The 14,178-nt window shown below is 40.1% G+C and overlaps 1 protein-coding gene across 2 annotated transcripts in view; it reads left to right on the forward strand.

Annotated features, from left to right (window-relative positions):
• Positions 1-14,178, forward strand: part of LOC147318394 (transforming growth factor beta-2 proprotein-like) — a 43,138-nt gene that overhangs the window by 17,876 nt on the left and 11,084 nt on the right. For both annotated transcript variants that reach the window (XM_086310310.1, XM_086310311.1), the window contains one exon: positions 1,475-1,638. In XM_086310310.1, coding sequence (XP_086166436.1) covers positions 1,475-1,638 — 164 coding nt within the window. The remainder of the gene's footprint in view (positions 1-1,474; positions 1,639-14,178) is intronic.

Below are 14,178 nucleotides of genomic sequence, written 5' to 3' on the forward strand. Positions count from 1 at the left end.
AATAACATTTCTCAAAAAGTAACATAGTCCACATATAAATACTAACATTTAAAAAAATGGTAGGAGCAAAGAAGATTTGAAGAAGTACTATTAAATGTTTATTTTCTGTATGCCAGAAAGGTGTAATTAAAATAATGAATGGGTTTATTTATATTTGAGAGAAGTCAGTTGACTTTATTAATAAATTAAATGTTTTAATGAAGCTGCCCTTGTCAACATCTTTATCAATAGCCACACACTGTAATGACTGTAGTAGGCTTTGTGTTGGTTCACCTGATTTGAGGAAACTTGACACAACACAGGGGTGTTCAGCTTGGTGCAACACCATGTCTTTTTAGTTCTTTTTGTATTTCCCTTTGCATTTTCAGCTGGTTATTTGCTTACTATACTATTGTTCTCAAAGACAGGGGGAGGCATAATTAAGCAACTGGCCACAGCTGCAATAACCAGCCTCACTTCATTTACGTGTGAATTATATTTCTGCATCAGATCTACGTCATAACTTAAGCCATAACTGGGAGTCCCATTTTAACCCTTCGCCACAAGCTTCTACGTAGCCTGGTGTGCAACTCTTGAGAAATGTAACTACATGTCAGTTTGATGCATACCACAACAATTGGAATGTAACGTTGCAGTATAGGGATTAAAAGGCGATTCTGGTTACCATCTAAGTTTGGATGTAGATTTCCTGAGAAGTCTAAATCAAGCATTTAGGCCAGGGAGCCATCTGGCCTAGCCTACTGCTACCCCTAGTGCCACAAGTGGGAGAAAAAAAATCTGTGGCCGATTTTCTCTAACCAGTCTAGAGGGAAGACCCACCCCGAAGTCAGCATCAACCTAGCATCACCACTGAGTGCAGCACAGACACTACATGTCCCTATCTGTTGTGAGCCCACCACTAAGCATTGTCCCACCAAGTTATCCTGCCTAATCCATTAATCTTGAAAGATTAGGGGTGGACAAGGTGATAGCTCTTGTTAGTAAGAGCAAAGGAACCTGCCATAGCACCCACTATTCCCTTGGCCACTGGTATGCCTTGGCTGTGTCTTTGATTAATACAATGGAAGACTGCTGCCCCTCCCTTTCTGCTTGTGTTTAGAAGATAATGACAAAGTATGTGTAATTTGTGGGTGCAGTTGTAAATGGTACATGCACTAACATTCATACAGCACTTTTCTTGTCTGGTAACCACTGAAAGCACCCCTTACAACACTTTATCAGATGCAAACTAACACTAATTGGTGGTGACAATTTTGTAATGTCTTGCTGAAGAACTCCTCAAGCAGGCTTGACTAGTAGGGGATTGGACCATTGAACTTCAGTCCCACAACCCTCTCAGGCTGTGATGTCTTTCCTTAATTGTAGTTTCATTTTAGTAGTTGGAATTGACTGCCTCAGTCCAAAGCAAGCGTTCCATTAGCAGTCATTAAGTATCCAATCCTTATTCACACAATTCCTTTACATTTTTTTGCAGATGTTATTTCTCCTACACTCTTCAGCCCTTACTTCCGGCGGCTGACTTTTGATGTGTCCTCTATGGAGAAGAATGCCTCCAACTTGGTGAAGGCAGAGCTCAGGATCTTCCGTCTTCAAAACCCTGGGGCCCGAGTGTCTGAGCAACGAATTGAGCTCTATCAGGTACAAACACTTTTGTCTGGAGTAACATTCATTATGCCATATTTCCTAAATATGAGTTGCTTTGTGTTTTATAAAGACTAGGAAGGATTGCTTAATATAATTTTAAAATGCAAAGATTTTTTACATTGCAAAAAAATATATTCTGATTTTTGTAGGTTCTTTTTCATAAACTTTGAAGATTCTTAATGATTAGTATAATGAGATTATCAGAATGGGAGCCCTGTGGAATTGTATAACTAACTTTTGTGTGTGGAAGGCTCATCATTTAAATTTTAAAAATTAATTAATCCAATAAATATGACTCAAATCACTGTAGTATAGTTTTTATTCTCAGTTGTTCCAGTGCAATTCAATTTTGCGATTACTGGTGTCAAAAGCAACAATGATCCAGCAGGACATGCATAGAGACAGTCCATTGTCTGGCGCCATTAGGAGATTGTTAGTAACTGACTGGACATCCGTTTTTGTGCTAACTGAAACTTTTCAAACAATTGATTCCTTTCACAGACACAGGGATTTTAAAGGACTTTATCAGTAAAAGGAATGTTGGTTGTAGGTCTAAAGCACTCAATTACACTCAACAAAAATATAAACGCAACTTCTGTTTTTGCTGCAATTTTTCATGAGCTGAACTTAAAGATCTGAAACATTTTCGACATACACAAAGGACCCATTACTATCAAATATTGTTCAGAAATCTGTCTAAATCCGTGTAAGTGAGAACTTCTCGTTTGCCGAAATAATCCATCCCACCTCACAGATGTGGCATGTCAAGGTGCTGATTAGAAAGCATGAATATGGCACAGGTGTGCCTTAGACTGCCGCAAATCAAAGGCCACTCTGAAATATGCAGTTTGATCACACAGCACAATGCTACAGATGTCGCAGCTTTTGAGGGAGTGTGCAATTGGCATGCTGACTGCAGGAATGTCTACCAGAACTGTTGTTTGTGAAATGAATGTTCATTTCTCTGCCATAAGCCATCTTCAAAGGCGTTTCAGAGAATTTGGCAGTATATCCAACCGGCCTCACAATCGCAGACCACATGTAACCACACCAGCCCAGGACCTCCACATCCAGCATGATCACGTCAACGTTGTGGATTGAGTGGCCCATGATGGCGGTGGGGTTATGGACAATGAACACAAGTGCATTTTATTGTTGGCATTTTGAATGCACAGAGATACCTTATTGAGATCCTGAGGACCATTGTTGTGCCATTTATCCATGATCATAACCTCATGTTACAGCATGATAATGCACAGCCCCATATTGCAAGGATCTGTACACAATTCCTTGGAAGCTGAAAACATCCCAGTTCTTTCATGGCCAGCATACTCCCCAGACTGTTTGGGACGCTCAGCTCAGCATATATGACAGCATGTTCCAGTTCCTGCCAATATTCAGCAACTTTGTACAAGTATTGAAGAGGAGTTCACCAACATTCCACAGCCCACAATCAACAACCTGATCAACTCTATGCCCACTGCACACCATTTTCCTTACTGTGTGAGGCACCATTGTGAGAGAAATGGTGGCCACACCAGATACTGACTGGTTTTGCGACATCTGTAGCATTGTGCTGTGTTATCAAACTGCATATATCAGAGTGACCTAAGGCGCACCTGTGCAATATTCATGCTACCTAATCAGCACCTTGACATGCCACACCTGTAAGGTGGGATGGATTATCTCGGCAAACGAGAAGTTCTCACTAACACAGATTTAGACAGATTTGTGCACAATATTTGATAGTAATGGGTCCTTTGTGTATGTAGAAAATGTTTCAGATCTTTAAGTTCTGCTCATGAAAAATTGGAGCAAAAACAAAAGTGTTGCGTTCACATTTTTGTTCAGTGAAAATATTTGATTACAGAAGGTCTAAAAGCCTGTGGTGTGCAGCCTGCTATATGACCCTACTACCGTATTTTTCGGACCATAAGGCGCACCGAATTATAAGGCGCACTGTCGATAAACGGGTCTGTTTTCATACATAAGGTGCACCAGATTATAAGGCGCATTAAACGAAACAAAACAGTCAGGTAAGCCAAACTTTACTCAACTTATTCTTCTTGCTTCCTCCACTTCTGTACCATTGATTCATTAATGTTGAATTCTCTCACAGCTGCTCTATTCCCATGTTGTTACAGTATATTAATGACTAACGTTGTGTTGTGAATGGATTATCTCAGTTTTCTCCTGACTGAAGTTTGGTCCGTTTAAAGCATCCTGCCATGTGATTGCATTTGTCCCTAACCTTCTGGAACCCCCCCATTAACTTTTATCAAGTGGAAAAAAGTTAGCATTCATCTTGAAGCTTCACTGTGTTCGTTATGATGTGTCGCTAGTGATCACGTAGCATTATATACCAGCTAGTCCAACCCTACAAAAGTCACTGCTGTTAAGTTTTCTGTCGGAAGCAATAGCAGAGCTGTAGGTTTTAATTTTTTCAGAAATCTTTCTGTCAGAACATGGTATATCATGTTTAGGTCGAAACTAGCGAGCTAACTTCCTGCTAACTTCTAACTCTATTAAATTTAATCAATTCTGTTGTCATGGATGCCTGGATGTTTAACTTAATTCTTACACCTGGTAAAGCAGCAACACTGATCATTCTATTAAAGATGGGGTGGCTGTAGCTCAGGTTGCAGAGCAGGTCAGCCACTAATCAGAAGGTCGGTGGTTCGATCCCAGGCTGCCTCCTGACTGCATGCCAAATATCCTTGGGCAAGATACTAACCCCATGTTTGCCTACTGGTGGTGGTCAGAGGGCCCGGTGGCGCCAGTGTCCGGCAGCCTCGCCTCTGTCAGTGCGCCCCAGGGTAGCTGTGGCTACAATGTAGCTTGCCATCACCAGTGTGTGAATGACTGAATGTAGTGTGTAGCGCTTTGGGGTCCTTAGGGACTAGAAAAGCGCTATACAAATGCAGGCCATTTACCATTTAAAGATGAAAGAATTTAGACAGTTTTTAACTCTCAGTGATGCCGCAGTGACTTTGGGACCTAGAGCGGACAGAGTTTTGAACCCAGATTACTCAAGGCTCCTGACTACAGTAGCTGTAATGCCTCAACAATCCATCAAGCGGTGCGGCTTCATGGCATACCAAAGTCATACTAAAGCATTTTTGACAGATTTTTGCGCCGTGTACCACATAAAATTGGTTCGACGTCCGTAAGCACAACCAGAATTCATACATAAGGCGCACCGCAATATAAGGCGCACTGTGGATTTTTAAGAAAATTAAAGGATTTTAAGTCCGCCTTAGTGCGGAAAATACTGTAAATATTGAATTGTTTTAGACATGCTAAATAAATGTTGATGATTTCGATCAAGTGACAGTTAAAGCTAGTTTAGTGAGGGAGTCAATAGGACAAAGGTGGTAAATAGATTCGGTCATATATAGCATTTATCTACTGTCATAGATCTTACGGTTGCCTCTTGTTGTTGTACTAGATGAAAGAATGGAAATGTTTATTAATCATGAATAATAATAATAATAATGATAATAATAATAATATATAGGTTTTTTATCATAAAGACATCCATGCTAGGTAACATTTTTCTAAATTAGTGGAAGACCAATTTCTTTTTAGCTTCTTTCACATTTACTGTTGTCTCGTATAAGGTGTATATTAACAGTCAAGAGCAAATTATATAATCTTTAAAAGTTTGTAAAAAAAATCACATCATGAAAACTTTGCCAAGTATTTTTTCTCTGTTTACTTTTTGTATTGTTAGTCTGTAAAGTTTCTCACTCAAGTCTTAACAGGAGACCAGAGCAAAAAACTAAACTGTGGCTTATAGACACTCAAAACCCTGTACGCATTTCCTGACATTGTCTCTTACAGTATCTGCAGGTATCTGAAAATGTCTCTCCCTGGTAACTTGTGTATCCCTTGTAACTGATTGAAAGAGGCAAAGATACCCTCCCAGTACAGATTACTGATTGTGCAAAACTGATTGTGCACCTGTTTCCAAAATCTAAATGTATTTTCTAGAAAAGATGGATTGCCTACAGTGGGTGTGATAGAAGATAAAGACTTCAAATTAAAGTATAGTTTAGTAGCCGTCATACATCGACTTATCAATGGGCAGGGAAGACAGCAGTAAAGCTCCTATACAATAAGGCTGAGAAGCTCCAGCTGCAACCACGTGAGGGGACTGCTGTTGTCAGCTAAGCAGAATGTCATGAATTTTATATGCGAAGCTCAGTAATAGAACAGGAAATTTGGAAGCACTAACCCTCACTCTATTTTAGACTTGAAAAGATGTTTCCTAGCAAATTCTATGTGTTTTATTGCTCCACGAAAAAGGTAAGATGAGTGAATTCAGGTTTTTAAAAAATGATTTAGGAAGGAACATGGGGAGATTTTATAATAAGTACAACCACTTGGGCAAAATTATCATCTTTATAGCATAAACTCTACCAATGAGTAATATAGGGAGCATGTTCCAGAACTGTATACTTGACTGAAGCTCAGATATTAAAGGAGAGAAGTTAGGTTTTAATAGAGAGGAACAGCTGAGTACCCAGATAAGTGAGCTTCTCATAAACTCTGTCTATACCATGCTGGATGGGAGGTTTTGTAGCCAAGATGGGTTACTCACATGTATAGGGATTAGTTTACTTTTATTCAGATTCATCCTATATCCAGAGAAGGACCCAAATAACTTAATTTTGACAAATACAGCAGGAATAGTCTTTTCTGGCTGGGTGATGTATAATAACACATTATCCATGTAGAGTGAGATTTTATTAGTAGTTGTGTCAATATTATAACCAAAAACGTTGTAATTGGATCTTTACATATGCTTTCAGCAAGGGGGCTCTATTACTAAGGCAAATATCAATGGAGGGAAGGGGTCTCCCTTAGCACTAAAACCTTAGAAAAGTGCTTGTGTGAATGGGTGTAATTGAGTGAACGAACGAGTTGTATAAAGTGCTTTGAGTGCTCAGAGTAGAAAAGCGCTACATAAGAACCATTCCATTCACCATTTACAGAGTAAACCAGAGCCAATTACTCTGTCTTATCACCTTCACTGATGCATCCAACATCCAACTGCAGAGTCTGCAGAAAACTCCTGAAGATGGCAGGTCACTGTGCAGCTGCTGAAGTCTTATGGTGTAGAGGATGAAGAGAAAAGGGGAGTGGATGGTCCCTTGTGTTGAACATGCACATATTTTGGCCTTACTGTCAGGTATTCAAACAATCCAGGACACAAGGGGCATCCAGCTGCATCACTGTCAGCTTATCACCCAAGAGGGTCGGCCTGACGGTATTGAATGCAGGCCTGTAATCCTGAGGGCGACTTAATTTATGCTTCAATCTTAAATATGGTCAACATAACTCAATTAATGGGCTATGTACCAAAGGCATTTAAGCTGGTAGTAATTAAACCACCAATATACAGTACCAGGCCAATCTCCAACCTTCCTTTTATCTAAACAATTCTTAAATGAGTAGTTGTAAAACAGATGCCTGATGATCTGCAGAAGGAGGGTTTATTTAAAGAGTTTCAGAGCTCATGAAAGTACAGAAACACCTTTAATGAAATTTACAAAGAGATGTTCATATGACTTCTAACAGTGGACTCATCTTTGTGCTTGTCCTACAAGACCTTAGTGCAGCATTTGATGTCCTGGGCCGTGTTGGCCCAGTATTCTTAGTTCTCTTGTATTTTTGTATTCAGTTCCCTGTTTAGGTTCTGTTTCCTGAGTTACCCTGTTATGTTGTTCCCTGTGTGCTTTCCCTTTGTGACTCTCACCCCCTGTGTGCCCCTCTATGTATTCATGAGCCCTTGTCCCCTTTCGTGTTTTATTCCATGTTTTCCCCAGCCCGTTATGTCTGTGTTTTCCCCGTGCTCTCTCCTCCTGTCTGAACCTCTGTACTTCCTGTTTGACTCTGCCTGTCTCCCGTCAGTGTTATGTTCACCCCGCCCTGTCTCGTTATGGTTATCTGTGTCAGCTGTGTTCCCCGTGTGTTCCCACTTTCCTCGTTAACCCTCTGTGTATTTCTGTCTGCGTCTCCCTCTGTTCGGCGTCGCGTTCTCCCTCATGTTGTGTGGATCTTCCTGTGTCTACCTGCGAGTGTTAGTTTACTTTTCCCCAGTTTAGTTTTGTATTTCCTGTGTTCTGCCGTGCCAGCATTAAAGCTGTGTTTCTCGAGTTCATCCCCGTGTCTGTGAGTTTTGCATTTGGGTCCTCCTCCTGCTTGCCACACAGCGATCCATGACAATTTTATTATAACAATTAGAGCATGCTGTAGGATTTAACAGTAATGTTCTGCAGTGGTTTCTTCATACACTAAGGTTAATTATGGAGTTCCACAAGGTTCTGTGTTTGCACTAATTCTGTTTACATTATAGGTGCTTCAGTTAGGCAGTATCAAAAACATAGCATTTTCACTGCTATGCAGATGATGCCCACCATATATATTCATGCTGCCAAATTACACACATGTACAGCCTGATGCAGGGGTGTCAAACGTACAGCATGTGGGCCAAAACCAGCCTGCTGGATGAATTTTGAAATATAAAAACAAAAAATCATAAAAGACAGGAACTCAGAATTTGTAACAAAATGCCATTCCTAAATCGTCCACACGGATGTTAGTCAGAAGAGAGGGGAGCACTGTGTTAGTCAAAGGGGAGGAGCGCAATGTTTTAACTAGAAAAATTTGTATACCCTGCGAAAATGCTGTGTGGATGCCTCAACGCTGAAGATGTCTGCTGAAAAAGAGGTGAATCAGCATAATTTCTACTGAAAAGAGGTTTTTGCTGAAAACAGCTGAAAAAACTGGAATTTGTGCTGAAAATGGGTGAAGAAGCTAAAATCTGTGTTGAAAAGAGTTAAAAAAGTTCAACTGTGAACTGAAAGTATTGTTGCCAAAAGCGGGATTTGAACCCGGGCCTCCTGCCAAAAACAACCGAGAGAGCACAGACTTTACGCCTGTGGGTCCACCTCCCCTGCAGCGGCACTGCAGACCACGCCCTGCCACACACATCAAACACGTAAAATAAATATTTATGCACTTTTGCATTTACTTTTTATTTTTTGTTATTTTTACACAGTGTTCTGAATGATTAACAATGGTCTACAGCCAATCTTGTGTATTATTGGTTGTAAGATTAAGATAACTATTTAATAAAAGGTAAATATTTTATATGAGAGCAAGAAAGAAAAGTATATCTTTGTGTCCCCCTTTCCCTGTTAATGCCCTACCTGGTCCCCTGGCAAAAGCTTTGCTAGAGCCGCCCCTTCACAGTTACCAGCTGTCAGCTACTTAGAAAAGGATCCTGGTGTTATTTGTCTCTCAGAAACAGTTTATAACTTCCCTTCAACTCATTCATGTCACCTAAAAGGTAAACCTGTTTCTCCATCACCAGTTCAGCTCTGATGATTCAGTAAGGACATCTCCTGGTTTCGACCAGCCCTTTTTTACAGCTGTGGCTCCAGCAAACATCAGCTGATACTAGAAATTAAAATCAAATGAATTCTAACAACAGCTGATCAAGCTTAAACGTGCTGCTGTTGTTTAGCGCAATAAACAAACGAGAGAAAAGCCGATCATTGATCAGTTTCATGATTGAAGTTTCAACAGGCGAGAGAATGACAGGGGAGGCTGTCATAAAGTTCAACATCAGTAACTTAGCGCGCACACAGCTGTATAGAAACTCCGTCATGCTAGCTAGCAGTAAGTGATTGTAAAAAGTCAGCACAACGAAAATAAACTACACCTAAACTCGGTTTATATCTGACCCAAATAGAGTGCAGTTCATAAGTTCTTACCTGAAATTCAGTTAACCTGACGCTCCGACCAGCAGCCGCCTGCTTCTCCTGCCTTCGGTTTCCCTTATCCACGATTGAGCTCCGTGTTAGCCACCACCGGTCAATCGGCGGCCGCCTTGCCGCCTCGCATGTGTCTTTCCCCGCATGCCCTTTCTGTCATACACCAGTGGCTAGCTGCCCTCTCTTGTAGCTCTGCGTTAGCCACCACCAAGCAACTCAGTTAATTTTTCCACATCGACCAGCATCTGGACAACCACCTTTCACTGTTTATACCATTACTAAAATGAATAAAGGAATCATCGGCCCATATATACGTAGACACAGACTATTTGTGAGCGATCGGGGGGTGAAACGAGTGTAAGCCGCCTCACTGAAAGCCAAGCCTGGGTGCTTTCGAGCGAAGCGGCGCTAGCCGGCTAGTAGCAACATTGTGAGAGAACTGTTGCTAATATGGGAAGTCTTGATAAAACGAGCAGATATTTGAAGTTTACAAAATTACATTCTCGCCTGAAAATATCTTAAATGTTTATTTTGTGACCTAGAAACACGAATAAGAGGAATATAAAAACGAGGTGGCAGCCGCCATTTTTTCACTCGGTAGAGGCGTGCTATGAATTGTGGGATATGGAGTTTTCCACCAAGCATACTCCCTTTCGCTTACCGTAACTATTCAATGGTTCGCGCAACCTTAAAAATGCCAATGGCTCCTGAAAGCAGCGATGCCGTGCGCGCCGTTGATATTGTCATCACTACGGTAATCCAAATAAGGGTAGACAGGCCGTACTACTCCTGACATACCACTAGAGAGAGCCAGCACACCACAAATGAAGTTTGAAATCTGTTTCTATGGGGCCAAAAGTTGAATCTTTCCCATTGGGCCTAGAAATGGGTCAAATTTGCACTAAAATCGAAATATTTAAAAAACTATAAAAGTCATAAACACCATTCCAGATCCAGCCGCACAAAATGATATAACATATGTGAACCTTGTCTCAAAACTGTGGGGCGAGTTACGCGGCGAAATTTAGGCGGAAGATGGAGAATAATAGTAAGAACTAGAAAAATTTGCATTTCCTGCGAAAATGCTGTGTGGATGCCTTAACGCTGAAGATGTCTGCTGAAAAAAGCTGAAAAAGTTGCAAAGAGTTGTATGGCAGTGAAGAAACTGAGAATTCTGCTGAAAACAGGTGAAGAAGCAGAAAATTTTTGCTGAAAAGTGGTGAAAAGCAAAAAATTTTACTGAAAGGGTAAAGACAGAGAAATTTTTGCTGAAAAGTGGTGAAAAGAAAATGTTGCCCTGAGCAGGATTCGAACCTGGCCCACCAGTGTAAGTGTGCCTCTTGGCATAGGCACACTTAACAAAGTATAAAGAGAAACAGGAACTCAATAGTGTGGATGTCTTTGAGGCATCCACACAATTAGAGTAAAAGAAGCAGCAAGTCTGCCACTGTGAACAGCAGATGGTAGCAACACGACTTCTGCAAATTTGGTGTAGGCTACCTTATTCCCTACTCACCTTGACACCCTCATTAGCCAAAATGTTTTTGTCAAAAAGGAGAAAAGTGGATAATGGGGTGTAGGGTTTTCCAAGAGAAATACATGCTTCCTATTTATTCATACAGACCTGTGTGCTTTGAGTGTAATCAACAAGTGTGTCTGTGCCTAAGGAATATAATATTTATATAATATATTCACTATAAGACTCATCATGGTAGAAAATACAACATCTTGCGAGGACAACTGAGGAGAGAGGAAAAATGAATTGCTGAGGGGTCAATTATTACCCGGAGCCGAGAGGTCAGTGAAGCAGCAGTAAAAGCCACCTATGTAATTGTTAATGAAATAGCATTAACATCAAAGCCGTATTCCGACGGTGAGTTTGTTAAAAGATGCATGACCAAAGCTGCCGAACTCGTGTCCTGAGAAGAGACAAGCATTTGCCAACATTAGCCAACAGCTGTAGGATCTTGCATTTCTGGTGGATATTACAGAGCACTTGAATATTCTGAACAAAATGTTCCAAGGCTGCAAAAAAGTTGTCACACAGTTTTATGACAGCATACGTGCATTCAAATTGAAGCTGACTTGTGGGAGACACAGCTGTCAAGTGGTGACCCTGCACAATTCCCTTGCCTAAGAAAGGTATGTGCAACAGGCATTAATGGTGACATTAAACAGGATAAAGACAAGATTGCAGGATTGCTGTGTGAGTTTAAGAAACTGTTTCAAATTTTTGATGAACTCGAGACAGAATTTGCAGTTTTTCGCTTACCCTTCACACTCAAAACTTCTGATGTGCCTGTCGAAATCCAACGGTTGATTTGCAATGTAATTTAAAGGACAAGTTTGCCTCAATAGGTTTGGACACATTTTATCAATATCTTTTGCCAGGGTACCCAAAATTAACAGCCCTGGCTGCAAAAATGTTGTGCATGTTTGGGACAACCACCTTTGTGAAGAAGTTTTCTCAGTAATGAACATCAATAAAACAAAATTGCACTCAAGCCTCACACATAAGCATCTAGATGACATTCTAAGATTGACTGCTAGTCAAGACATGACACCTGATATTGATGCACATGTGCAAACTAAAAGATGCCAAGTTTCAGAAGCAAAAATAAAATAGCCCAGAAATGACTAACTCCTTTAAAATGTTGCTTCAGACACAGATTACACTTAAAGAAAACAGTTCTGTGAAAATGAATTTTTGCTGTAGTTAAAAAATATTAAATTTAATGTAAGTCAACAGCTTCACTGCGAAAGAGTTTGGTTTGGTGGACTCCTATTGTTCATGCAATGCCATGAATTTTAAAGTACAATACTACATTTTCCATTTCCCAATGTTTTTGTCTTATAGTTATGTTTGTACTTGTGCAAACACTTACTTTAAGAAATCAGAGGTTGTTATTTGTTTTCATATGTTTTGTAAAAGGATATTTGATTAAACATGGAGGTTCTTTAATGTACTACTTCTTTGCAGGAAAAAAAACATGGACTTATTATTATTTATAGGTAATTATGTTATAATTGTACTGCTCCGGCTCTATGTGGCCCCTGAACCAAAATTAGTTGTTTTTTTTTGTTTGTTTGTTTTCCGCCTGTCCTGTTTGGTTCTTTTGCCATCAGAATTATTGTCTAAAGGCAAAGAAAGATGCCCAAACCAAAATGAGTTTGACACCTCTGGCTTAAAGACTTAGAGACCCTCATATCCTCTAATTTTCTGCTTCTAAATTCAAATAAAACTTAGGGTTAGTGTTGTATTGTCTACTTATTGTCCACTGATCTATAATCTATCTATAATTATATATTATCTGCAAGGGATGTCCTTAAAGGTTGATAAAACATGCCCAAGGGGGAGCAAATATAATAAGAACAACAGAGGCCCCCAAACAGAACCTTGGGTTATACCAAAATGGACTGGATAAAGGGGAGATCTGTACTTTAAAAGTAGCTACAGAAAGGGATCTGTCATATAGGTATGAAGAGAACCACTCCAAGGCAGTTCCTGATACCCCAATCAAGCACCTCAGCCTGTTAAGCAGAATATGATGGTCAACTGTATCAAAAGCTGACGTAAGGTCCAACATGAGCAACATAGAACAGTTACTCTTGTCACGCTGCATCAAAATGTAATTTCATACTTTTAGAAGTGCTGTTTCAGTTGAATGTGACCTAAGAAAACCTGACTAAAAGTAGTCAGAGCAGCAGTTCAATGGTTGACCGCAACCTTCTCTAATACCTTAGCAGTAAATGGAAGCTTGGAGCTGGGTCTATAACTGCCAATGAGAGAAGGATCCAAGTTGTCTTTTTTCAAAAGTGGGTGGATGACAGCATTGAAATAAGTAGATAACTTACCACAGGCCAGGACACATTTAGAATATTGAGCAAACTGGAACAAATCCACTGCAAGACATTTTTGAACAAAGATGTACTGTAGGTGAAACATCCAGGGAGCAAGAAGAGTCTTTCATTGTACCAATAAGCTTCACTAGACCAAGATAACAGGCTGACTGGTGTGGGAACCATCAACACAGATGCTGAGGAAGAGATTATTTCTTACATTTTTGACCTTGTCAACAAAAAAGGAAAGAAAACACTGACACTCCTTATTTGACAATATAGGAGCAGTAAGTGTAGCAGGAGTAATGATGCCACTAATAATGCTGAATAACAACTTATTATTACATGTATCGAGGAGTGGCCCTAAGGGTACATCAACATTCACCATCTTACAATGCTGTGAATGCAGCCAAGTATAATAGGAATATATGTAAATTAATTTCTCTATAGACTTTCAATTTTTCTGCAGGAACACTTTAAACAGCGTATATAATCATGGACCTATGGTGAGGACTGTAAAACTGTTAATTAAGGCTGGCTGATAAAAGAGCCCCTCTCTTATCCCCTTTAGTAAAGGGGACCTTACTGCGGACCGAAGCAGCCAGCTTTATTTTTTACAATTATTATAGATGTTTTAAGGCTGTAAACCCCTCACTACACACTTTCTACACTTTTCTCAGACAGGCACGAACATTTTCACACTTTTCTCTCTTGCTTAAACACTCTCAAAGTTCAAACCTTCATAGAAAAATAAGTCCAGTATTAAAGAATGAAACCAAAGGCACCCGCAGGTGCCGTTGATGGTGCAAAGCGTTTTGTTGACATTGTTGTGTTCGTTGGGGAGAAAACTTACAAACATACAGTACAGCACTTCAGAGTCACACTGTTAGCGATCGAAGATTTATGTAAA

The sequence above is a fragment of the Aulonocara sp. 'chitande type north' Nkhata Bay genome, linkage group LG11 (assembly GCF_057382095.1).
Source record: "Aulonocara sp. 'chitande type north' Nkhata Bay isolate Kocher_YH1m ecotype deep benthic linkage group LG11, A_spYH_male_GT1.1, whole genome shotgun sequence".
In the NCBI taxonomy this organism is placed as follows: Eukaryota; Metazoa; Chordata; class Actinopteri; order Cichliformes; family Cichlidae; genus Aulonocara; species Aulonocara sp. 'chitande type north' Nkhata Bay.